Source organism: Plasmodium chabaudi, assembly GCF_900002335.3.
Source record: "Plasmodium chabaudi chabaudi strain AS genome assembly, chromosome: 8".
Taxonomy (NCBI): Eukaryota; Apicomplexa; class Aconoidasida; order Haemosporida; family Plasmodiidae; genus Plasmodium; species Plasmodium chabaudi.
Genome location: NC_030108.2, coordinates 393,651 through 418,428, shown reverse-complemented (window position 1 = coordinate 418,428; position 24,778 = coordinate 393,651). Strand labels below are relative to the sequence as shown.

At 22.8% G+C, this 24,778-nt stretch overlaps 4 protein-coding genes across 4 annotated transcripts; 2 read left to right on the top strand and 2 right to left on the bottom strand.

Annotated features, from left to right (window-relative positions):
- Positions 1 to 2,012: 2,012 nt before the first annotated feature.
- PCHAS_0808100 (DNA replication complex GINS protein, putative) lies at positions 2,013 to 3,625 on the bottom strand (the record flags this gene model as incomplete). The annotated part of the gene is made up of 2 exons (XM_733651.2): positions 2,013 to 2,251; positions 2,398 to 3,625. 2 exons carry the CDS (start codon positions 3,623 to 3,625, stop codon positions 2,013 to 2,015), a joined length of 1,467 nt encoding a protein of 488 aa, XP_738744.2.
- Positions 3,626 to 6,286: 2,661 nt separating this feature from the next.
- On the bottom strand, positions 6,287 to 10,676 carry PCHAS_0808000 (kinesin-5, putative; the record flags this gene model as incomplete). The annotated part of the gene is made up of 2 exons (XM_739322.2): positions 6,287 to 10,300; positions 10,416 to 10,676. The coding sequence occupies 2 exons, from the start codon at positions 10,674 to 10,676 to the stop codon at positions 6,287 to 6,289; spliced, it is 4,275 nt and encodes a 1,424-aa protein (XP_744415.2).
- Positions 10,677 to 13,439: 2,763 nt separating this feature from the next.
- Positions 13,440 to 14,603, top strand: PCHAS_0807900 (40S ribosomal protein S11, putative; the record flags this gene model as incomplete). The annotated part of the gene is made up of 4 exons (XM_734320.1): positions 13,440 to 13,463; positions 13,794 to 13,993; positions 14,154 to 14,324; positions 14,513 to 14,603. The coding sequence occupies 4 exons, from the start codon at positions 13,440 to 13,442 to the stop codon at positions 14,601 to 14,603; spliced, it is 486 nt and encodes a 161-aa protein (XP_739413.1).
- A 1,991-nt stretch (positions 14,604 to 16,594) lies between these two features.
- On the top strand, positions 16,595 to 24,686 carry PCHAS_0807800 (conserved Plasmodium protein, unknown function; the record flags this gene model as incomplete). Its single annotated transcript, XM_016797818.1, has 10 exons — positions 16,595 to 22,912; positions 23,009 to 23,080; positions 23,171 to 23,247; positions 23,360 to 23,426; positions 23,531 to 23,577; positions 23,668 to 23,739; positions 23,872 to 23,914; positions 24,019 to 24,092; positions 24,185 to 24,487; positions 24,605 to 24,686. The coding sequence occupies 10 exons, from the start codon at positions 16,595 to 16,597 to the stop codon at positions 24,684 to 24,686; spliced, it is 7,155 nt and encodes a 2,384-aa protein (XP_016653736.1).
- Between the last annotated feature and the right edge of the window lie 92 nt (positions 24,687 to 24,778).

Genomic DNA, 24,778 nt, shown 5'->3' with positions numbered 1-24,778 from the left:
ATTTAAAAAAAAAAAAAAAATCATAATAATGATATTAATAAGGCATAAAATGTATATGTATATATAATATTAAAAAAATGAATATAAAATAAAAAGAAAAAAAAAGAATATACAGTACCACAAATTTTCTGTAAAATATTATTTGTTCCAAATTATTTCATTTTCAATAAATTTATTTTATTCCTATTTCGATTTATTTAGTTCTGCATATATTAAAAATGCAATAATTGACTATACAGTATATATGTATTATATATATATCTAATTATGCATATAATATTGTATTTTTTTATATTAATATTTTGTTATATTTAAAAATAGTACAGATAAAAAAAAATATAATAAAATTTGAATAATTTTATATGATTGTCCAGGTTATTTTTATTTTGTTCATATTTTGTTTTCTTCTTTTATAGCATATTTTTGGAAATCTGTTATAAAATTATTTCATGTTCATAATTTTTTGTATTAAAAAAAAAAAAATAACCAAAAATAAATAAAAAGATAATAATATGTTAATAAAATAATAAAACAAAATCGATTAATTCATTATTATAATAATTATTTTATATTGTTGTTTTCGCAACATTGTTATATAGTCAATACTATTATAATAGCGCCATTTACACTTTTGTCGTCACACTATTATTTTATGGGAGATTAAATAGTGATAAATATATAAAATATAAAATAGTTTTATTTTGTTTATTTTACTATTTTGGAACAATGGAATTTAGGGAAATTTATTTGTGTAGTATTATTAGCATATTACGTAAGACGAAGGAAATGCTAACGTTTTTTTATTTCTATATATATATATTCCTTGCGCACATATAAATGCGCAATCTAAGGGTAACATTTAAGGAACATATTTTTCTAAGTTGAAATTATATAATAAAAAAGAGAAAAAAAAATGAAAGGCATATCAATTTGTGGAAAGACTTTTAAAGACGGTATTCTTTAACATTTTTTAGTCTGCTTTTTGGTCAAAATAAACATACTATACATAAATAAATGAATATATACCTTCGTCATTAACGCATTATAATAATGTGCGAATTTTTTTATAAAATCTTCCAAAAAATTTTAAATATAAAATTACAATTTATCAGTATTAATATATTTATTTAACTCGTTTCAAAAAATGTTCAATTTTTTCATGTTTGTTCATTTATATTTGTCTACATGCGTTATTTTTTGTACTGTGTGCACATACAAAAATTGTAAAGCAGGACAAATTTATGTTGCTTAACTATTGAATTTCAATAAAGTTTAATGAAATTGTTCAAGCTTTTACAACTGGGCAATGCACACAAAAAATATACGATAATATTATTTATAATAACTAATGCAATACTTTATTTGTTCGTCTTTGTAATGCTAATCAAAAACTTAAGTGTTGTTAAAGCTATTAAAAAGGTATTTTTAAAAATGTTATCATTAAAAATATGTATTATACACACAGTGTAAATATACATGAGCATACACATTGTTTTATATAAATCAAAGTTAATGCATGCAAAAAAAACAATAAAAGATAAAGGATTAATTATACTATAAAAAAGAAAAATTATAAGCAAATGGGGCACAACATAGAATGTGAAAAAAATGTATAAAGATCTCTATATGATCAACAAAAGGATATACGAAAAAAATAATGGAAAGGGCATAGTATAGAGAGGGATGGGAATAATAAAATGCAAAGTCTTCTATATGCAACATGCTATTCATATAGCAATGATAACTAGTGTTTATAAATTATGAAAGAAATAATAATTAAATTCAACATAAGCGTCTTAAACACTCCCTTTATATAAAAACAAAAATTATATAAAAGGATGTTGAATAAGTAATATTAAAAAAAATAATGTTAAACCCACCTAAATGAAAAATGTTTGTCTATACATAAGCACATATATGTGTGACAAATGCATATGTTTTTTCCCATTCTGAAAAATGTCCTAAAATAAAAAAAGAGTAACATGATTATTATTTTTTCTAGCCGCAATCTTTTATGTGTTATATGAGCTAAAAATGAACGGATCAAATAGATAATTTCGCACATCAAAATTATCATCTAAAGCATTCGAATTATTTTGTTTTTGGAAAAAAACTGATGCCAAATAGTTAACACAATATGTTTCATAAATCTGAATATTATTTATTATTAAGATTTCTGAAAATATATTGCAATTTTTAAACTTGGTCATAATTTTATGTATTCGTTTTTGCCTTATATCTTGGATTAGACCTGCACAAAAAAAAAAATGTCAATATTTATATGAACAATTCAGGTGTTTTACAACACTTTTCTAGCTATATATAAATAATATATTTTTTTCATATTTGCATCTTTATGTATGGTGTTGCTTAGAAAAAAAATAGGGATGTTCATACCTGCCACCTTAAGGATGTATTTGTAAGGAGCTCGTTGACCAATGCTTTCAATAGGAGTAGAATTTTTAAAGGAATTATTTTCTAAAAACATGGATGATATTTCAAAAAAAAAAGGACTAGGAAGATCAGTAAGTTCATGTAAATCTTCAAATTCTTTTTTATAAATATTTTTTAAATTATCAAGATAAAACCAAAAAGGGAATTCGACAGTAGCTAATCCTTCTTTACTTAATTCTTTAGCAATATATAAAGGATACCATTGTCTCTGTCCAGATTTCATTTTTTTAAAATCAAAACCTTCAACTTCAGATAAATCGAAATATGGAATATCAGCTAAAGCTTTAACAACTATTAATTCATCTAATGCTTTTTGCCAAATAATATGATTTATAGATTCTTCAAATAAATAATTAATAGATATTTTATTTAATTCTAAAAAATGGGGATTAAATTTCATAGGAAGATATTCTATATATTCATTATGAGGTACCATATTTTTATTAACAAAAGATGCAGTTGATAATGGTTTGTCATTTATATATAAAGTTTCATTTATTGTTTCAATATTATCTTGTTGTAATTCACTATTTTGTAAATGTGTATATATATTAATTATATTATCATATACATAATTTTTTTTAAATTGTTTCCCTTGTATAAATACAATATTACTTTTAAAACAATCATATGCATTAGATAATTGTGGAAAGACATTTTTTATATTTTTAAAGCTAGTATATAAATTATATATTTTTTCATATACACTTGATAATACTTTTTTTTTTGAATATATTTCATCAGTATTCATTTCATTTATGGCTGTATCTAATTTATCTAAAATAGTTTCTAATAATATTAATTGTTCATTATTTATTGTTATATCTTTATTACCAATTAGATACTGATCACGAATATAAAATATGTTATAGACATCTTCACATGATTGTATATTTTTTATTGGTAATTTAGGAAAGTCTACTAACACAATATTAGATTCTTTATTATTTGTTTTATCATTATTAATATAATTATGTTCGCTTAAGGCATTGTTATTTATATTTTTACCATCATAATAATTTAGACTTGTATTATTAGACGCATATGCTTTTCGTCTTGATTTCTCATTCATAAAAATATGATTTTTTTTTATTTTTCTTGTGTTTGACGATCTACGTAATTGCGTTCTTTTATTTGCTTTTTTTTTAAAAATGGAAAAAACGTCTGTCATTTTCAGCGGCAAATAATCGAAGATGGTCTAACTGGTTGTAAATGTTTAGAAGTAGTTGTAAAGGGTTAGAAAATAAATACTAAGTGTTTTACTTTGTATTTAACTCTTCAGGTTATGTATTAGGTCCGTGTCTAACCGTATTTTTTTAAAGGCAAAGAAATATGGGCATATAGAAAACAAAAAAAGTATATATTACAAAGTATATATTACAAATATATATTACAAATATATATTACAAATACATATCGTAAATATGTATAGTAAAATATATTGGGCATAGTTCCCCTCCTCAGAATTAAGCGACTTTAGATGGCATATACTTGTGCTCCGATGAAATAGTTTCTAATTTTAAATCAACGTTTCATTAAGTTGTGTATTAAATTTTATAGGGACGTTTCTGTATTTTTTGAGCACGTATTCGTGTGTTTTTCCGATGGGTGAATGTACGTATACATTCTTAAACTTTCAATTATTTATATTCAGCATGTCCTGTTTTATTTGATAATTTTGTGTAATCCATGTAAAGTAACTATACACAAATACTATTTATGGTACTCCCCTTTTTCTATATATACATATATAATAGTGTGAATACATAACTCTTTTTGATAAATTATATTATATTATTTAAAAATGTGATTCAACTTTTTTTTAAATTTGTTATTCCTTTAAAAATTTATGACAATGTGTGTTCGCCATACATAAAAAATTATTGCCCAATAAACAGTAAGGAACTAAATAAATAAAAATATAAAATATACATATGTGTTACTTATTATATTTACATTCAAAAATAATGTTTTTATGTCATAATTATTATCTTAAATTATTAAATATTTCCGTTTTTTTTCTTTTATTATAAAATTTTAATCATTTTTCTTATGTGTATATTTTGCATTCCCAATTTTGTAAATATCAAATACCATAAAATTTGTATTTCTGTATTTGCGTTTACACAATTTTATGATTTATTATTATTTATTTCGTATTATAATAAATGCAAAAATAAAATGGAAATAAAAAATAAATAAATATGAATAAATGATAATATTAGGCTATCAAGAAATTTATAATTTTTATGTTTATTTTTATTTTTTAAAATTTTTTAAATGTGTGTCATCATAATGTTATATTAATGAGTGTAAGGAAAAAAATACAAAAACCTTGTTAATAAATAAATAGTAAAATTACTGTTAAAAAGTTATCTTAAGAGGGATGTAACAAAAACAAATTCACACATGCATATTTAATTATGCAAAGTTTTAAACATTATTCTTTTATTTCTTAGTAGTCAACTTATTGTTAATATGTAATTACTCTTGTCCTTTCTTAATTATACCATAATATGATAAAAATTTGACAACAAATGTTGAAAAAATTATGGTAATAATGTAATACACATTTTTATCGTCTCACCATTTTGTGCGATTAAAATGGTCTATTAACTAGATTGAATCTGTCGATTTATTTCCCAACTCTTTCATTTTCGAACTTGAAAAAATAATTGAAATTGTGGCAATTTGGTGATAGTACTCAATACACACACATATATGCCCACGTTAATTTTAAATGACATAAAGGTTTTGTAAAATTTGCTAGCCATTTACACATGTAGTAAATTGGGAGAATAGTCGATAGGATATGGAAAGGCGTTAACATTTTACGTTCAACCATATAATTTAAAAAATATAGACAAAACTTCCTTTCTCCAACATGTATCACAATATGTCATACTTATGCAAACCTTCTAAAGTCTTTTATACTTGCTGTGTTTGTAAAAATTGTGAAATAATAATTTTGTAATGGATGATAACCTAAAATAAAGCCATATGCTAGCAAATTGAATAACTTAAATTAATCTCTCTTAAAATGTTTTAAAAGTGAAAAAGTAAGAATGGTTGTAAAAAAAAAAAATGATAAAGCCAATATAATTTGTGAAAAAGAAAAGGGTATATAAATTAATAATAATTGTATGTGTGTGTATGTAAAGCAATTATTAAATATATGAAATAAATTATAATATAATTTATATTTTAACATAATAAGCAAATAAGGTGGGGCTTCTTTTCTCTTTCAATGCTAAACCAAAAAAAACAAAAATCAAATAAACGGACAAATTTAAAGAAACCGAAAAAAAGTTTTAAAAATGTAAATAGATAAGCAAAATGAAGAAAGGCATATGTACCGCCATAATAATAATAGCTAGATTTAAAAAAAAAAAAAAAAAGAAGAATAGCTAGATTTAAAAAAAAATAAAAAATAAGAATAGCTAGATTAAAAAAAATTGCATTGTAAATTTCGAAACATATACAAAAAATAGAATAATTAAGGAAGAGCCCTTTACTCTATATATGCATAAAATGTTGCAAAATGAATTTCACAATATGAAAAATGCCTGTTATGTTTTATATTTTATTCAAATTGTTAATATAAAAAGGAAATATTATTCCTAGGAAAATTATATAACTCACATATGCACTTGCGTGTGCATATTCAAATTGGGTTAAATAAAATGGAAAGGTCATCAAATGGGGGTCTAATATATTACGGGGTTGTTTCGTGCGATTGCTATAAAAAATGGCATATTCTGTTCATGCATGTTTAGTAAAGAAATGCTTGTAGTCCACCAAAATAAGCATATTCATTGTACCTCTTTAAGTGTTATCCCTCTAATTTTCGAAACATTTTGATGTTTTTATTTTTGTAGGGATCATCCTTAAAACGTTTAAGTAGTGGCGAATTTTTACTTGAATTAAACTTATCAGTATTTAATTTAACAATTTTCGTTGCACTCAATTTCATATCATTCGTGTTATTATACGTATTTGGACGAGGATGTAAATTGTCTATACTCTTATTTCTTTTTCTATTCTGTTCTTTTAAAGGTTTGATGTTATTTTTTTCAGTATCTCCATCCGTTTTAAGACAAATATCTTTATTATTTTTATTTGCATTTAATTTGTTTTGATTTCCTATTTTCGATTTCTCATTATTTATTCCAAGTACACTGGTAGACAAATTTGTATTGTTTATTGTTGTGCCTATATTTGTATTCGGATTTACCGAAGGGGCATCACTACAATCTTTTACCATCCCTGTGCTACTATTTAACCATAATTTGCATTCACCACTTAATATTGCACGTTTAAGGGATGTATTTTCAGTATTAATAAAATCGAAGTTTTCATTTATTTTTTCAAATAAACATTTAAAATCAATATTTTTTGAACTAACTTCATTTTCTAATTCTTTTAGTATAGCATTTTTTAAGTCTAAATAATTGTCACTGTTTTCATTTTTTTTCTCAAACTGTGTAAACGTATCACTATCAAAATGGTTAGCATTATTATGTTCGTTATCTGGATCTTCTTTATTAATCGTGCTTGTATCATCCACTGTTAATGCTTGTTTATTTTTAATTTCTTCTCGAATGTCTTTAATATTTTCATTAATATTTTTAATTTCAACTTTATCGTCAACTTTGGGGTCGGGTATGTTAGTTAAATTGTGAAAATAATTTTGATTTACAATTTTATTAACAATACTATTTATATCTCCTTTACATTTTTCTAAATTTTGTAGAAACTCTTGATTATAGGTTAAAATATTTTCAACACATTTCTTACTAAAATTTTGATGGTTTTTTTCAGCGTTTTCAAAATATAATTTTTCTTGTGATATTTTATTAGATATATTTTTATAATGTTGTTCTTTTTCAATTAGACTTTGATTAGTATAAGTATCAAAATATTCCGTTATTTTATCAACATTTTGTGTATTTTTATTTATGATTTGTTCATAAATAGTAACAATATTTATTATATTATTTTTAATTTTATTTTCATTATTTTTTAATTGAGTAGCCATATCAGACATAACATTTCGAAACAAGTCATTATATTTACTAATTTTTTTATCAGCATTATTATTAAAATTGTCATATTCTTTATCATAATTTACATAATTTTGATTATAATTATAAAAAAATGTTTCCAAAGATTTTAATGAGTTTGTATACAATTTTTTATGTTTATTATTGTTAACCTGTTCTTGTAATTTATCATTGAGTGCTTCAATTTTGTTATTAACTTTTTCATTTAGAATAGTAATATTTTTATTTATTACATTTTTAATTTCATTTAAAACATTTTGCTCAAAATTTTTTACGTCTTCATTAATTTTTTCTTTATAATTTTGTATAATTTTATTTTTTTTTTCATTAATTTCAATTTCATATGTATTATATTGTTCATAATATTTTTGAATTATTTCTTTGAATTTTTTTTCTTCGTTTAAAAAAAATTGTTCTTTGTCTTTGATATTTTTTTTAAAGCATAAGCTTGATGACTTTAAAAAGAGGTGAAATAAATTGCTTATATTTCTGATATATTCAATAATATTTTTAATATTATATTCTTCGTTAGACAGGTCGTTAGAGATTTTGTTTACTAGTTCAATACCTTCTTCATTAAAAACAAAATTTTCTAAAACTTTAAAATTTTTTTGATAAACAGAGAGCATAGTATCGTTGTTGTTATTTTCTTCATTTGCACACACATTTGATTGGTTTCCAGAATTTTCAGAATGTTCCTGTTTTAGTTGATTGTCATTTGGGTTGCTAAGATCGTGGACAATGTTATTGTTAATGTAGAGGAAAAAGTCATTAATTGTCATGTCACCATTTTTTAATAAATTCTGAGCATTTAATAAATGATCATAACGACTTTTAGGGTTTGTATTTGATTTAACTTTACACGCTAATAATTTATTTTTAACTTTATCAATAATAATTAAAGTATTTTTATCAGACTTTTCAATTAGGTCTATATTTTGTAAAAAAAAATTAAGTAAGTCATTTTTTTTAGAATGTAAATCATTACTTAATTGTTCAAACCCTTTAATGGATTTTAAAAAAAATGTTTTATTGTCTTCAATATTATTTTTGATTTGTGACAAAATTTGTAGAGAATTATTACAAGTATCATTAAAAAATGTTTTGTCATTATTTATTTTTTGATTTATTTGATCAAAATTTTGACTAACAATTTCAGAAATAAGCTTATATTTTTCTTCAAACAAATAAACATTATCATAATAATAATTTTTAATGAGATCAAATTGATCGATTAAAAATTGATTAACATATTTTTCTTCAACAATTTTATTAATAAAAATATCATATAATGATTGTATATTTTTATATTTTACAAGAACATGTTTTAAAAATTCGATAACTTGATTTTGAACATCATCTGAGTAGTCCATTTTATTTAATAAGGTTTTTATTTTTTTACTTTTTTCAAATAAAATCTTTTCTTTTTCTAATATAACTTCTTTATTTTTTTTTAAAGAATTTTGAATATTATTATATTCTTCATTATCAAGATAGACACCTCTTCTTTCTCGATTAAGATTTAGAGCATTTTTTAGTTTTTCAATTTCATTATTCAAATCTTTTATTTTTAATTGCTTAGTTGTTTTAACATTAATTTCGGGACGGTTTTTTATATTTTTAGCTCGAAAGACATAATCTAAAGTACTTAATGTTTCATCAATACATAAAGATGATGGAGAAATGGTGGCAACAATAAATGTTTTCGTTTTTCCTCCTAAAGAGTCTTGTAACAATCTTGTTAATTTAGAATCACGATATGGTATATATGATGAATTCTCTATCAATGCATTTATAACTCGTCCTAGTGTGAGTAATGATTGATTAATGTTACAACATTCTTGTTGTCTTATTTTTATATTTCCATAGGAACTTTTTAATGCATTTTCACTACCTGCTAAATCAACTAAATTCAGTTTACCAATTTTTGTTATACTTTCACCTTCACTATTTAAATCTTTCATTATTAATGTAATAGTAAATATAGAATGACTTCTACTTGATTTTTTATTATATGATGTTTCCGCTGTTCTTCGTTTTTTTATAGCGGAACAAATAATATAATATATTTCCTCAAATGAATTAATACATTTTTCTTCTAATTTATCTACATTTAATCCTTTGTTTTTATTTGTTGTATCTTCATATATTCTTAATTTATGATTTGTTTCAGTGGTTGGACTTAATAAATCACATAACTCTTCGTTATATATTTCTAAATAACTTACTTTTATAGTAAAATCGAAGCTACTTTTTTCATTATTACTATTGTTACTCATAATTATATCGTTAATATTATGATAATGTTTATTGGTGCATTTATTTTCTTCTTCAATCATTTTATTTCTATTTGATAATACAGGACTGTTCGTCTCTTTTCTTTGTTCTCTATCATATGAATCAATTATTTTATCAAATCCTGTCATATCAGGTCGTTTAATTCCTTTTTTTCTACTATCATTATTTATATCATCATTTATGTTGTCGTGGTCCGTATAATTGTATGTATCATATAATTCTCTTTCTCTTTTTATTGGCTTATCTTCTTTCCTACTATTTAATATATCAAAAATTCTTTTAGCTACTCTAAAAATTATGCCCGTATCATCATTATCACATAGTTCGTAATAATAATTTATATCACTATTTATACTATCGTTTAAATCGACTTTTTTATTTTCATTATTTTTTAAATGCTCTAAAATTTTTCCTTCCATAGTGTATGTCTTCCCAGTCCCAGTTTGGCCATAGCAAAACAACGTGCAGTTAAACCCTTCGACCACCTAAAAAGAAAAAAAATGAAGTAATGGTAAACTGTTTGAAAATGAATAAATGGTTAGACAACCCAATGGGGCAATATGTGCATGTTAGACAACCCAATAGGGCATTATGTATTACCTCGTCAACGATTTGAAAAATATAATTATTAAATAGTGTCTTTTGATCAACATTTTTATCACAAGCATAATCAAAACTATATTTTTTTTCATAAATTTCATTACTTCTATTAATTGTTAATATAACTTCATTATTGTTTATTTTAACGACCTCTTCATTATTTATATCATTTTTCTCTTTTTCATTTAGAGGCCTGCACCGAACTATTACTTTAATATTAACGCAACTATGTTTGTCATTTTGATAAGAGCTTCTAAGCATTGTATTTTACTTGACTTTATTTTTTGTTATGCATTTATATAAGCGTATGAGGGTATGTACATATATTCCTCATCGACGAACACACCCGTATTTATGTCACTTGCTTATGTTTAGTTAGTGTGGATACTAGTACGTGCATTTTAATACACACACATGTGTTTATATTTATATGTATGCTTCTTTACACAATCTTTGAAAGGCTCACCTATTTATTTTTTTTGATAGACGAGTTTCCAAAGTGTTTTATTTTATTTTTTAAGAGTTGAACTTAAAAAAATTTCATAATTTTGATATTAAAAAATGATTATTTATGAAACAGATAAATGAGTATAAAAAGGAAATAAAAAACAAAAAAAATTAATAATAATTATTATTATGTGTATATTATAAATACAAATTAAGGGTTTTAGGAAATACCAAAAAATGAGAATATGTGAAAAATAAGCAATTTGTGTATTATGTATATAAAATATGTACATATAATTTCATTCTTTTATTACACATAAATTTGCTTTACATGCATACAAATAAAGAAATACTTAATGAAAATTGAAATTGGTAAAAATGAAAAAAATTCATAAAAATGGAAACATTTTATTTTTTGTTAAACAGTTATGTGTACAATTCTCATAATGAAAATATACTCAGGAAAATAATTCTTATAATTTTATCGGCATAGTTTTTTATTAATTTATTTTCAAATAAATATAAAAGCGAAATTATATATTTAAAAAAATTCATATGTTAAATTATATAATAAAAATACTTAAACATATGCAATATTATATTAAACAAAGCGAAATGTCTAAAATTAAATACATTCCAGAATAATTGAAAAAATGTGTTTCAAAAAATTAAAATATATTATATTCAGGTGAAATATATTATTATCTTATTAGACGTTGTTGGTATAGCAATTTAATGTAAATAATCATATATATAAGGTTTCGCATTTTTTTTCATTTTATCTTTTTTCTTTTCAAACATTCTTAATGGAAATTTATACAAATTTATAATATATTTTAAAATGCGTATTCCAATAAAATATGGAAGAATATAAAAGAAAAAAAAATAAATTAAGCTCTTTTAACGATTAAAATATGTAAATTATAAATTTTTTTTTCTCTTAATTATATGGAAAATAAAATAGCTACCTGTATTTTTTTATTTCTTAATATAGCTAGTTGCATATTTTTTTTTTTTACACATGCATATGGGCATATATGTATTATCATATAGCCAATACTGCATTTTATTTCCTATACTTTCCTCATATTATATTATAAAAAATGTATAATAATTAAATTCTCGTCATTATGTTATTTAATTATGGTATATAACACATTTTATCAAGTTATTTTTATTTCTGTCTTAAAAAATATTAATGTTGCAAAATATGCTGAATATATCGAAGGAAAATACATTCTAGCATTGCTCTATAGGTACCATAAAATACAAAATATCATCAGGTACTACTTATATATATGTGTGTGTTATTAAATTAGTTGTATATAATGTATTCAAAATCATTTTAACATGAAGAATATATTTTATTACACTTTGTATTATTTTAAGATAGTAAAAATAACAATAACAGTTATTAACTACGCTAGAAATGTCGAATAAATGAAATATTCTTATTTAATTTTTTTAACTTTCATACTTATCCATTATTTTGTACATATTTATTGGTGATATGAATGCCTCATATATTTAAGAGAATTGTGCTATTATTAAAGCGGAGGGAAAATATAAAACTTGTTTATAGTATATTGAGAAACCTTTTCCATTATATATATTAAAAATAATTATTATATTATTATTTTTTAATTATTAATTTTTTCTTTTTTTTAAATAAAATGGTGGAAAATAAAATATATTCATCAACTATATAGTATACAAATAAAAATATTTTTATTATTATAGGGCTTATGACAAAGCCCACCAAAATTATAAAAAAAATAAAAAATATAATATACTAAGAAATAATTTTTTAGCGTAAAATGGGAAATAATAGTATATAGATAAGCCGGAATATTTTTCATTGCTTATAATTATTATTACATATTTTTCCCCTATATAAATTTATATAAATTAATTATTTATTATCGGACTATGCTTATAATATTGAGCATCATATCCATGAAATTGCGCATATAATGCTGTAGGTATATAATAGTAAATGAGAATATTTATTAACCAAGTATAAATTATTAGCGTATTTTTTTACTACATACTTATTATATAATACAGGAGATTAAGGGGGTATTATATAAGGGCAAATTTATTCATAATAAAATGCCATCCCATTTGTATATATAAAACGGGCAACTTTTAACAAAAAATATTATATATATATTTATTCTGCCCCTTTTCAATAATCTATATGTATACAAAAATGTGCCTTTGAGGGATTTATATATGTAACAAAAAAATATGTATGTATTGCCAATTTATTATTCCTTGTATAAATTTTTTTTAATACGTAAAACCCCATAAAATTAATATAGTAATATAATTATACCTTAATTTTTTTTATAAATGTGAATATAACGTATATACTTAATAATTTATCATAATGTATGCATAAGCAAGTTATAAATTTTATGGAATAATTTTTGCAAAAAATAATTTTTTTTTGGAAATCAAATAATTATATAATAGTAAAAAAAATTAATTTTGAAATATTACAAAAATTTGAAAATAAGCATTTTAACAGTTTAAATAATCTGATTATTATTTAAAGATATCAAATTGGAAAAAATGGCTACAGTATTAGATGTTCAGGTATAATTTACAAAAAAACAAAAAAAACAAAAATGATGTTATTATAAATATATTATCTTAATATAGAAAATAATAAAACTATAAATTTCTATATATAAATGTTTTTTCATATAATCTTTATAAATATTATTGCTTGTTCATAAAATTAATAGAAAAAATAGCTGTTTTACAGCTAATTTGTATATATAGTATTTTTTGTAAATAAAAATGGATGTATAGCTATAAAAATATTGCCTGTACATGCAATTACACATATATACATAAATATTTATTGGCATATTATTTTTATTACGGTTATATATATTTTTTTATTTTTTAATATTTTTATAGCACGAGAGAGCTTACCAAAAGCAAGAAGGAGCAAGCTTTTTCAACTCCAAAAAAATAAAAAAAGGATCTAAAACCCATACCAGATATTGGAAAAATGTAGGAATGGGATTTGCCGTTCCAAAGGAAGCCAAAGAAGGTGTTTATGTTGACAAAAAATGCCCATTCACTGGAAATGTATCAATCAGAGGAAGAATATTAAAGTAGGACAAATATAAAAAAATAAATGGATTTATAATTATTAAATAGTTTGCTATTCTAATGTTATATATTTGCCCACATATATGTATGCATTTTAAAATTCAAAATTCCCACTCTCATTTTATTTTATTTCTATTTCCCTTTGTATTTTCTCCCTAACAGAGGTATGGTCATATCAAACAAAATGAAGAGAACCATCATTATTAGAAGAAACTATTTACATTACGTAAAAAAATATAACAGATTTGAAAAAAGACACAAAAACATTCCATGCCACTGTTCCCCATGTTTTGACGTAAAGGAAGGAGATATCGTTACAGTTGGTCAATGCAGGTAATGATTTATTATTTTCATCATGCATTTATATAGAGAAAAATTATGCGAATTAATGTGGCATGCGTTTATGTGGTTGCTTTAAGAAGCATAATCTTCAAACTATATAGCATAAAATAATGTTCTATGCATATCCATACGTTTTTAACTTTATCTTTATTAATATAATTCTTTTTTTTTATGACCAGGCCCTTATCCAAAACTGTCCGATTCAACGTATTACATGTAGAAAAACATCAAATTTTTGGAAGTGCAAGAAAACAATTTGTTTTATTTTAGATAGATAAATATATATACTTATATAATTATGCTTGCGAAAATGTGCATAAATGTATATGCTCATAAGAAAATTAACTTTTTTTACTTTTATATTTGCAAGGAATAGATCATTTTATTAATAACGTATTGCAATTTTATAATTTTTTTAATATATATATTTATTAAATGAAAACTATAAACATAGCATGATAAATATTAAATATTCCTAAAATTAAAATTTATATAAGAATATATTTAAAACTGAAATTATATATTCGCTGGGCCTGCATTATTGCCTGATGTATATTCTTGGTTTTAATAATTTACCAAAATATGTATTTAAAAAATATTATGCAAATATAATGTATATAGATTTATAAAAGAGTAATTAACATACAATGTGTGTAAATATATATGACCATGCATGTACTTGTGCTACCATCGATGGAAAATATATCCCTTTTTTCATATAAAAAAAAAAATAATTTAGTGTGGTAAAAAAAGAAAACTTATATGCTCACACATTGCTAAATGTAATACCTTTTTTTTTTACACGTTCATATAAATAGAAAAGGAATATAAATGGGACTACTAGCTTAAAGGTGTAACACCATAGAGAATAGTAGTGTAAAATAAAATAGCCAAGTTGGTCATAATAAAGGAAATATGATACGATATTACTTGTAGATAATAATATTGTGCTATTGTTATTTTTTTTAAGGGGAAGAAAGCTTTCTACTAATGTTGTGTGTCAGCATAAATATTTTTTTTTGATAGTTAATTGTAAACAAATTGGAATAAATAATTAGTAAAATTGTTTTAACACACAAAATATATTTTGTTTTCAGATTTTATAATTTGTTCTATGTCATTTTATATTTAACTGGAGTGTAAGGAATTTTTATTTTGTTATTTTTATGCTACTACCTATTGGCATTATATATGATTTATTTTACTTTTTTTATAAAAAAAATATATGAAGGTTACATAAAATTACATAATAAAATAATTAAAAAAAATAATATAATAAAATAGTTAAAATAATCTTTATGTATTTACTTTTTTTTGCTCTTATTTTATGTAAAGCTAATGCAAAATGTGAATAGAAAAGTAACTACACATGGACTTGGCTTGAAAAAGAAATTTTATTTTGGATATTTCAAAAAAATAATTTTATATTAATACATGTATGCTTTAGCCCTATATAAAGGAAAAAAATAAATAAAATATTTATAACTTCATATGTTCCTATGTTAATCATAAGAAAGTTATTTCTCAAATTATATGCATAACAATATTTTATTATATACTACTCGTTATGTCATATGGCGAACATGAGATATAAGTTTTTTTTTTCCTTATACGTACAGCTAACAAACTGTGTACATATATATAAAGAGGAAAATTAAAACAATTTTATATGATTTATATAATTTTTATTTTTATGTTATTATTATTTCTTTTAATTACTTTTTTTTTATTCAAGTTCTACCATTCTTTAACAATTTGTGCTTTTAACAGTCCTTATGTACAAATGTGCAGGTGTATGTAATTTAATAAATGGCTATATATACACAATATATTTTATAATTCCTTTATTTACAAATTTTTTTTAAATATATTATTAAACCTATATGAAAACAGTGTGCAAATAAAAGCCGATTCATTTGTATCACTTAAAAGTAGGAGATATATAAGGTTGAGAAATAAGAAGGGGGTAGAAGAAGTTGCTATGGGCTACTTAACGGGATAGTTATACTGATATAAAGAAAATAATAGTAGTAATAACATAATAACATCATTTTAACATGAGTGGTAGTGAAAAAAATTGATGGGAACAAGCGTGAGGTGTCTAATAGTAGACAAAGAAATAGTAGATCGAGGAATGGTCGCCATAATATAGAAATAAAAATCACGTTGAAGAATTATATAACCATATTCTTAAAAATTTATAAGATTTTTTTTTAATTATTTACACACATTTATAAAGAAGTTTCGAATAAAGTTATAAGATGAGTGTTTATCATTTATATAATAATATAATACCTAGTAAGTCAATACGAACAGCAGTATGTACAAACATTAAAGGAAATCAAAAAAAATATTTAATATATGCGTGTAATAATTATATAAATGTATGTACTGTAGATAAAAATGGGTGCACAGATGATTATTCAAATCATTCCGTTTTTTGTGAAATTTTAGAACTACGAGAATATGTTCCAGAAAAATTAATTGATAAAGAAAGAGAAGAGAATGAAAGAAGATTAGCTAAACAAACAAAAAAAATAAAAAAACGGGAAAAGGATAAATCACGAGAGAAAGTAAAATCTTACTTATTTGTATTAACAAAAAAATATAACTTATTATTATTAGAATTTAATTTAAAAACTAAAGATTTTATTACATTAAATAGTATAAATTTATCAGAAATAAATGGAATGAATATTGAAGAAGATATAACATTTTTATTAGATGATAGACATCGAACTATATTATTTTATGGGTATAAAAATATTTTAAAATATATATGTCTAGATTATGATGACTATTTAAATTTATCACATCTATATACATTGAGATTAGATGAAAGACTAATCATTGATATGGCTTTCCTAAAAAATGATGACCATAGAATATATAATAATACTAATTCTATGTTTAAAGATAATAAGCCTGCATCTAAAAAGGGTGTAGAGAATAATCCGGTTCATATTTATGATGAAGAATATGAAAAGGTAGATTTACATACACAAGATGGAGCCAATAGCAGTTTTAATAAAAAGGGGGGTCTAAATTTAGAACCCCAATTAAAATCGGAACATAATACAGATTATCAAACAAAAAATAAAAATCAAAAATGTAGCACTAACAACATTAATGATAGCAGTTCTAGATGCAAATCAGGTGAATCAAAACAGTGGTCCTTTGTTAAAAAAGAAGAAGCAGAAAAGGAAAGTGACAAAGAAAATTATAATAATAATGATATAAAAAAAAAGTTGCCAAATTCGGATGGTGAAAATAATGGTGATGTTATCAAAATTATGGATAGTGGAAAAAATGAAATCGACAAATATATATCAGAATCTAAATGGAGAGACAAAAGAAATAATGTAGATGCAATAATTTGTATATTATATGATTCTAAAAATAAGGATTCATATATATATGAAAGATATATAAGATTAATTCCAATTAATAATCGAAATGAAAATCGAACGAATTATGAAGCATCTAATAAATATCGAACGAGTACAAACAAATATAATAATACAATGTCTACCCATTTTGTAGATAATGATAATATGAATAGTACGAGTAGTAATGATAATTATCAGAAATATTGTGAAAAAGAAAATTTTATTTTACCTAATTATTATAAAGCTCTTATGGTAGATTCAAGTATTAATAAAATTGTTTGCTTAAAAAAAAATAGAATACTTTTAATAGGATTTCAATTTATAAATTTTATAAATTTTGAAAATAATCAAGATAAAAACTTTTTTTTAAGTTCAGAATTAAGAACAATTAGATGTGTTGAAAAATTGGGAAGAAATAAATTTATACTTGCAGATGATTATGGAGACATTTTTATTTTATCTTGTTTATCAACGGTTGATAATAATTCCCATATGCTGCGAAATTCGAAAAACAATGATAACTATAGTAGTGACATAATGAATTGTATAAATCCGATTGACACTATTCATAGTGTAAAAGAAAAAACTAATTTTAATTTCAAACGTAGTAAAGAAAAACGAAATAGTATTGATGTGTGTACTAATTTAGGAATATATGGTTATTCAGATGTAGAATCCATTAATCTTCAATTTATTGGAACCTGTTCGAGATCTAATATTATAGTTTCGATTTATTCAGATATCATATTTTTAGGTTCTCAAGTAAGTGATAGTTATTTATTACGAATGCATAATTATCCTGTAAATAGTAATGCAAATTCTGCTTTTGTTGGGAATGCATCTAACAATTATGCATTGAATCCTAGTGATACCATATTTCAAACAAATGAAAAATACTATGGTAATTTATATATAGACAATTTAAATAATGATAATATAAATACAATTCAAAAAGAATTTAAAAATAATTTAAGTGGAAATATAGAAGAAGAAAAGAAATTTTATATAGAAATATTATCATTTATACAAAATATGGGACCTATTTTAGATTTTTGTTTAATTGAAAATAAGAATGAAGAAAGAGAAATAGTGACATGTAATAGTTATGGAAGAACTGGTTGTATATCTATCATACGTAATGGTTTGAAAACAAATATTATTTCAAAATTAGATTTTGATAAAATTACAAATATATTTTCAGTTAAGTATATTATATATTTAAAAAAATATGATCCTAATGTTGATGATAAAGAAAATAATATGAATAGACAAGATAAGCCAGGGAAATCAAAAGGACCATTTCAATTTAAAGTATTTGCAACATTAAATAATAAAAAGCATGTTGAAATTAAAGATATAGATTTATCTTTTTTAAATAAATATTTTTTTGAAAATGAAAATGATATAAATGTTTTGAAATATTCTAATTTTATTTATTTTCATATTTTTATAATTTGCTTATCATATGGTTTTCACACAAAAGTTATTGGAGTATGTATTGATAGAGAACGTGAAAAAAATTCAAACACATCAAATAAAAATGGAAGAGATAGAAATGATTCAATTTTTAATGGATTTTATCCAGGTCCTGAAGAAGAAAATTATAAAAAAGAAACTCAAAATGAAATATTATTATGTGAATATGAAAATACAGATATAGAATTAAATGTAAATACAATATATTTTAATACAATGAGTAATCATCCATATATTGTTCAAGTAACTAATGAATGTATAAATTTATTTTGTTGTTTATCAATGAAATTGATTTATAAATTAAAGTTTAGCTTTATTTGCAAATTTTTTTTATATAAAGATTATTTTTATATATATTGTGAAGATAGTATAAAAATATATACAATTTATGATAAGGTTCTTATTTTTGTATATGAATATAAATTTGATAAATCAATTACTTCGCTTCATATATATAAGGGATGTATATTGGCATGTGTCTTTAATAATAAGGAGGTCGTTTTGTATAATATTTATAACAAGCTTCTAACCGAAATGAGAAACAAAGTAATAAGCAATAAGCAAGACACAAATTTAGACGGACTAGCCAGTGGGGAAAATAGCCAATCAAATCGAGCTATATTTACACAAGTATGTCATTACATTCCTGAGCAAAACTTCTTTATATTCATCTCTGACATACGGATAGTCGAATTTAATGATAACTTGTATTTATTTATTGGATATAGTAATGGTGATTTAGAATATTTTTTGTTACGAACCCATTGTGAAGTTCGAAGTGTTGGAAAAATAAAAACAGGGAGAGGAAAAAAGATACGGAAAATTAGACAATCATATGATACTTTTAAAAGTGAAGAAAAGGATTTAATACAAAAAACGAATGTACCTAAACATTCTTTAAATGCACAAAACCGAAAAATAAATTGTGAAGAGGCTATTATAGATCCTGACTGTTCAGGTGATAATCTTAGTAAAGATAAATCTGAAGTACCATCCCAATATGATAACGAAATGGATTTACAAACTGGTAAAATTTCAAAAATGAAAAAAAATAATAATGAATATGAAGAAAGTGAAAGTAGCTTGAGAGATGATAATTCGAGCTCAAGTTCAATCAAAACATATTTTGAAATAAATAAAAAATATGAAAAAAATAAAAAAAAATATTTAAATATTTTAAAAATACATAAAAAATTTTTAAAAAAAAAAGAAACATCATTAAAATGTATATATCAAAAAAACGAAGATTTAAACTGTGGTATGAATTATAAAATGAATAAGAATAAAAATAAAATAATTAACGATATTGAAAAAGAAAAGAAATTAAAAAAATCGAAAATAATAATGTTAAAATATTTATCAAAGAATTATATAAATCTATTTAAACATTTTAATTTCTCAAAAGAACAATTTAAAAATATATATGATTTACATAATCTATGTGCACAAAGTATGGATCAAATCAAAATAGAATCAAAATTATTTTACAATATGAATATAAATTCAGATAATTTTATTAGCATTGATAAGTTTCTAAAAACCGAGCGTACTTATGCCAATTTAGACAACAATGGTGACCCAATGTGTGATAATTATAACCGTTATGGTAAAAATAAGAATACATATGTAGACCTGATAAATGAAAAAATAAATTATAATTCGAAAAATCAAAGTGAATCTTCAAAATATGATGTATCCTCCAGTGATATGAAAAATGCTCATGATGATATAGTAAGTGAAGAAAGTTCAGGAACGGTTATAAAAAAAACGAAGAAATATAATTTTTTTTCTAACTTAAATTTATGGAATACAGAAAGTAAAAATACTAGTGATAAAGATATATCATCACATCAAAGAAAAAAAGATAATTTGAATTGGAGTAGTAGTGATATTATAAATGATAATGGTAGAAAAGGGAGTGCGAAAAAATCAAGTCATGTTACTCTAAATAAAAAACGGATGAACTATTTTTTTAATTTTTACCAGGTTTATGGATTAGAATCGGATGATTCTACTATAGATTTTTGCACTTTTAAAAGGAAGAAATTAAAAAGAAAAGAAAATTGTGAAAAAAAAAAAAAAAAAAAAAAAAAATATAAAAATAGCCAAAACAGCCAAAATTTTAATAAAATAATTGATAGTGACACATATGGAGAAAATTATTCAGACATTGAAAGTGAGCTCATTTATCATTCATCTTTTAGTTTTTCTTCTAATGGAACTGCAAAAAATAATACAAAAAAAAAGCTTCCTCCTCATATTTTAAAAAAATCAAGAATAAGCCATCGTAATAATAGTGACAGTTGTAGTGAGTTGGACAGTGTGTCATCATTTTTAGGTTGTACTAAAAAAAGTGAAAAAGAAAATGAAAATTTAAAAAATGCAATAAACATTTTAATGAATTACAATAAGAATTACAATTCAGATGGACAAGATGAAAACAAAACATATCAAAACAGTATGAACAATAATGATAATACAAATAAAAGAAAACGAGAGATATCAATCCAAAATTTAGATAGTGAAAAAAATAATATTTACAATTTTAGTAATGAAAAAATAAAATCAGAGACCTTTCCTAGAAAGGCTAATCAAATTAGTGTAGGGATCGAGATGGTTGAAAAAGTATTAGTTGAACATGTAGAACAAAATAAAGTAAGTCTAAATGACGATATAAAAAATAAAGTAAATAAACGATTAAGCACCAAATTAAAGAATACAATTTTTTATAATAAACATAATAAATGGGAAGATAAAAAAGGTGATCAGAATATTTCACAAACATTTAGTTCAAGTGATAATTCATCATCTTGTTTACATGATTTAAATAATATATTTTTTGATCAAAAAGTATATTTAAAAAAATATATTATTAAGGGTGGTAATGTATTATTAACAAATAGACGAAAAATAAATGTATGTAGATCTGCAATAAAATTTAAGCAATTTAGTAAATTCAGTTCAGAAAAAAATAAAATTGATATAAATAATAATAATAATATGTGTGTAAAAAAATCGAATTTTCTTTTTATTTGTTCTGATAATCCTATAATCATTTATTCCGATATAAAAAAGAAAATATCTCTATCAAAAGTTTCTATAAAAAATATATTTTTAGTAGACATATTTAATGATTTTGATTATTTAAATCCATTTCATAATTTTAATAGTTTTAAAAAGAAGAATCAAAATAATTTATATTTTATATTTTTTGATGGATTATCTCTATATATATCACATTTAAACGAAATTAACGAAACGTATATTCAAAAAATACCATTTTATAGAACTGTTGAAAAAATTGCTTATCATAAAGAGAGTGGCTTATTGATAACATCATGTCCTCCTGAAGAAAAACATAAAACTAATAAAAATTTAAAACAAATTATTTGTTTTTTTAACCCTCATCAGAATTCATTTAAATATTCTTATATTATTCCTTCGAAATATAATGTATCAAGTATATGTGTATATCAAATTAATAAAGATATATATCCAAACAAAAGTAGTATTAACACATTAATATGTGTAGGTACAGCTAATATTAATGATAGAGTTTCAGAGCCATCTTCTGGTCATATTTATATTTTTTTTGCAAAAAAAAAAGCAAACCTATTTGAAATTAAGCATATATATACACACAATGTTAATGTTGGTGGTATTACACATCTCAAACAATTTTATGATAAGCTAATTACGACAATCAATAATACGGTAATTTATAAATGCATTAGTAAATAGTTGTCACTGCAGCTTTTTCATTTATGTATAACCCATTCCTTTTGGCTTACTTTATTTTTATTTCCATAGGTGGTCATATTAGATATTAGCGAATTCCTTATTAATTTGGACAAATATGTGGATAACACAAACAAGCCAGTGGTATGTTTTATTTCTCATGCATTTTCTATGTACCTTTATTTTGGATTTTTATTCATTTTGCTTTCCCTTTGTTGGCTTTTTCTTTTGTAGAAACTTGAAAATGATGGCACGATTGTGGATGTAGCGTCTTTTACACCCAGTTCCTGGATCATGAGTCTTGACGTGATGTAATTAATGCATGATAAGTTATTTTTTATCTTTGCATTTGTAAATATGATTAACTACTTTCACTAACGCATAAAAAACATGATCCTATATCTTATGCTTCTTTTTTTGCAGAGAAAATTATATTGTGGTTGGAGATATAATGACATCTGTAACTATACTATCCTATGATTTTAACAATGTAAATAATATTTATCATTTAGTTTTGAAGACTATGGCAATTTGTATTTCTACATATGTTCCTTTAACTGATTTGGGTTTATTTTTTATTTTTTTCATTTCCAGTCAATCCTAACTGAAGTTTGTAGAGACTACTCCAATGTGTGGTGCACGTAAGAAAATAATGATCGTCAAATAAATGCAAACACGTTTATATTTTCTTACTATATTATTATTTCACTTTTTTTTTCTACCAATTTTAGGTTCGTTTGCGCACTGTCAAAAAGCCACTTTTTAGTGTCTGACATGGAATCCAATTTTCTTGTGTTTCAAAAGTGAGGCTCAAAAAAAGCAGAAAAAAGCAGAGAAAGATTAACAAAATAACATCATATATATGATTGACATATATTTGGTCGATATTATATTTTCCTAATTGACACATATTCATTTTGTTTTTTTTCTCAAAGGTCAAGCATAAAATATAACGATGAAGATTCCTTTAAGCTATCGGTGAGTTACTCCGTTTAAATGAGCCCATCCTTGTGTATGCTTAATAAAATTTAGATGAAAGCCTCTTATTTATTTGTTTGTTTTATTATATTTTTTTAATATAGAGAGTAGCATTATTCAACCATGGACACGTTGTCAATAAGATGCTCCCCGTTTCGTTATCCAGTCTAATTGAAGAGTTAAAAAAAAAAAAAATTTATTTCCATAAGTGTTGATTTTCCATTAATTTGATACCCTTTTTAATTATTTCCAATTAATTTTATTTTTTAGGGAAGAACCACAAAATGAGATTTTACGAAAAAAGGAAAGTATTTTATGTGCATCAAGCGAAGGATCAATTAGTTCAATAATCCCATTTTCAAATTTAGCAAATTTCAAAAAAGCTTTATGCATTGAATTAGCATTGAATGATAGTTTATCATCTATTGGAAACATAAATGACAATTCTAATAATACATATAAAATGAATTTGTCTGAAAAATCATGTAAAGGGGTTGTAGATGGGGAAGTATTTAAAATGTTTTTTTCGATGCCTTTTGAAAAGCAATTTAAAACATATATTTATGCAAAATGGTATGCTCAAAACAACTATGCATATTTCATAATATAAAACATGGATCATATGTTTATATTGTCAATTATATGCATACATACATTTACACATATTTATATATTTAATTTTTTATTTAGGATTGCAAAAAAATTAAATTGTAAATTTGGAACCTTTGAAAATTTTATGTTAGACATTGAAAATTTGTGTAGCTTTTTATGATAATTGGATATGCTCATCTTATTTTTTTTTCGATTTTTTTTGTTTCATTCATTCATTCATTCATTCAACTTTTCTCTCCGTTTTTTAATTTC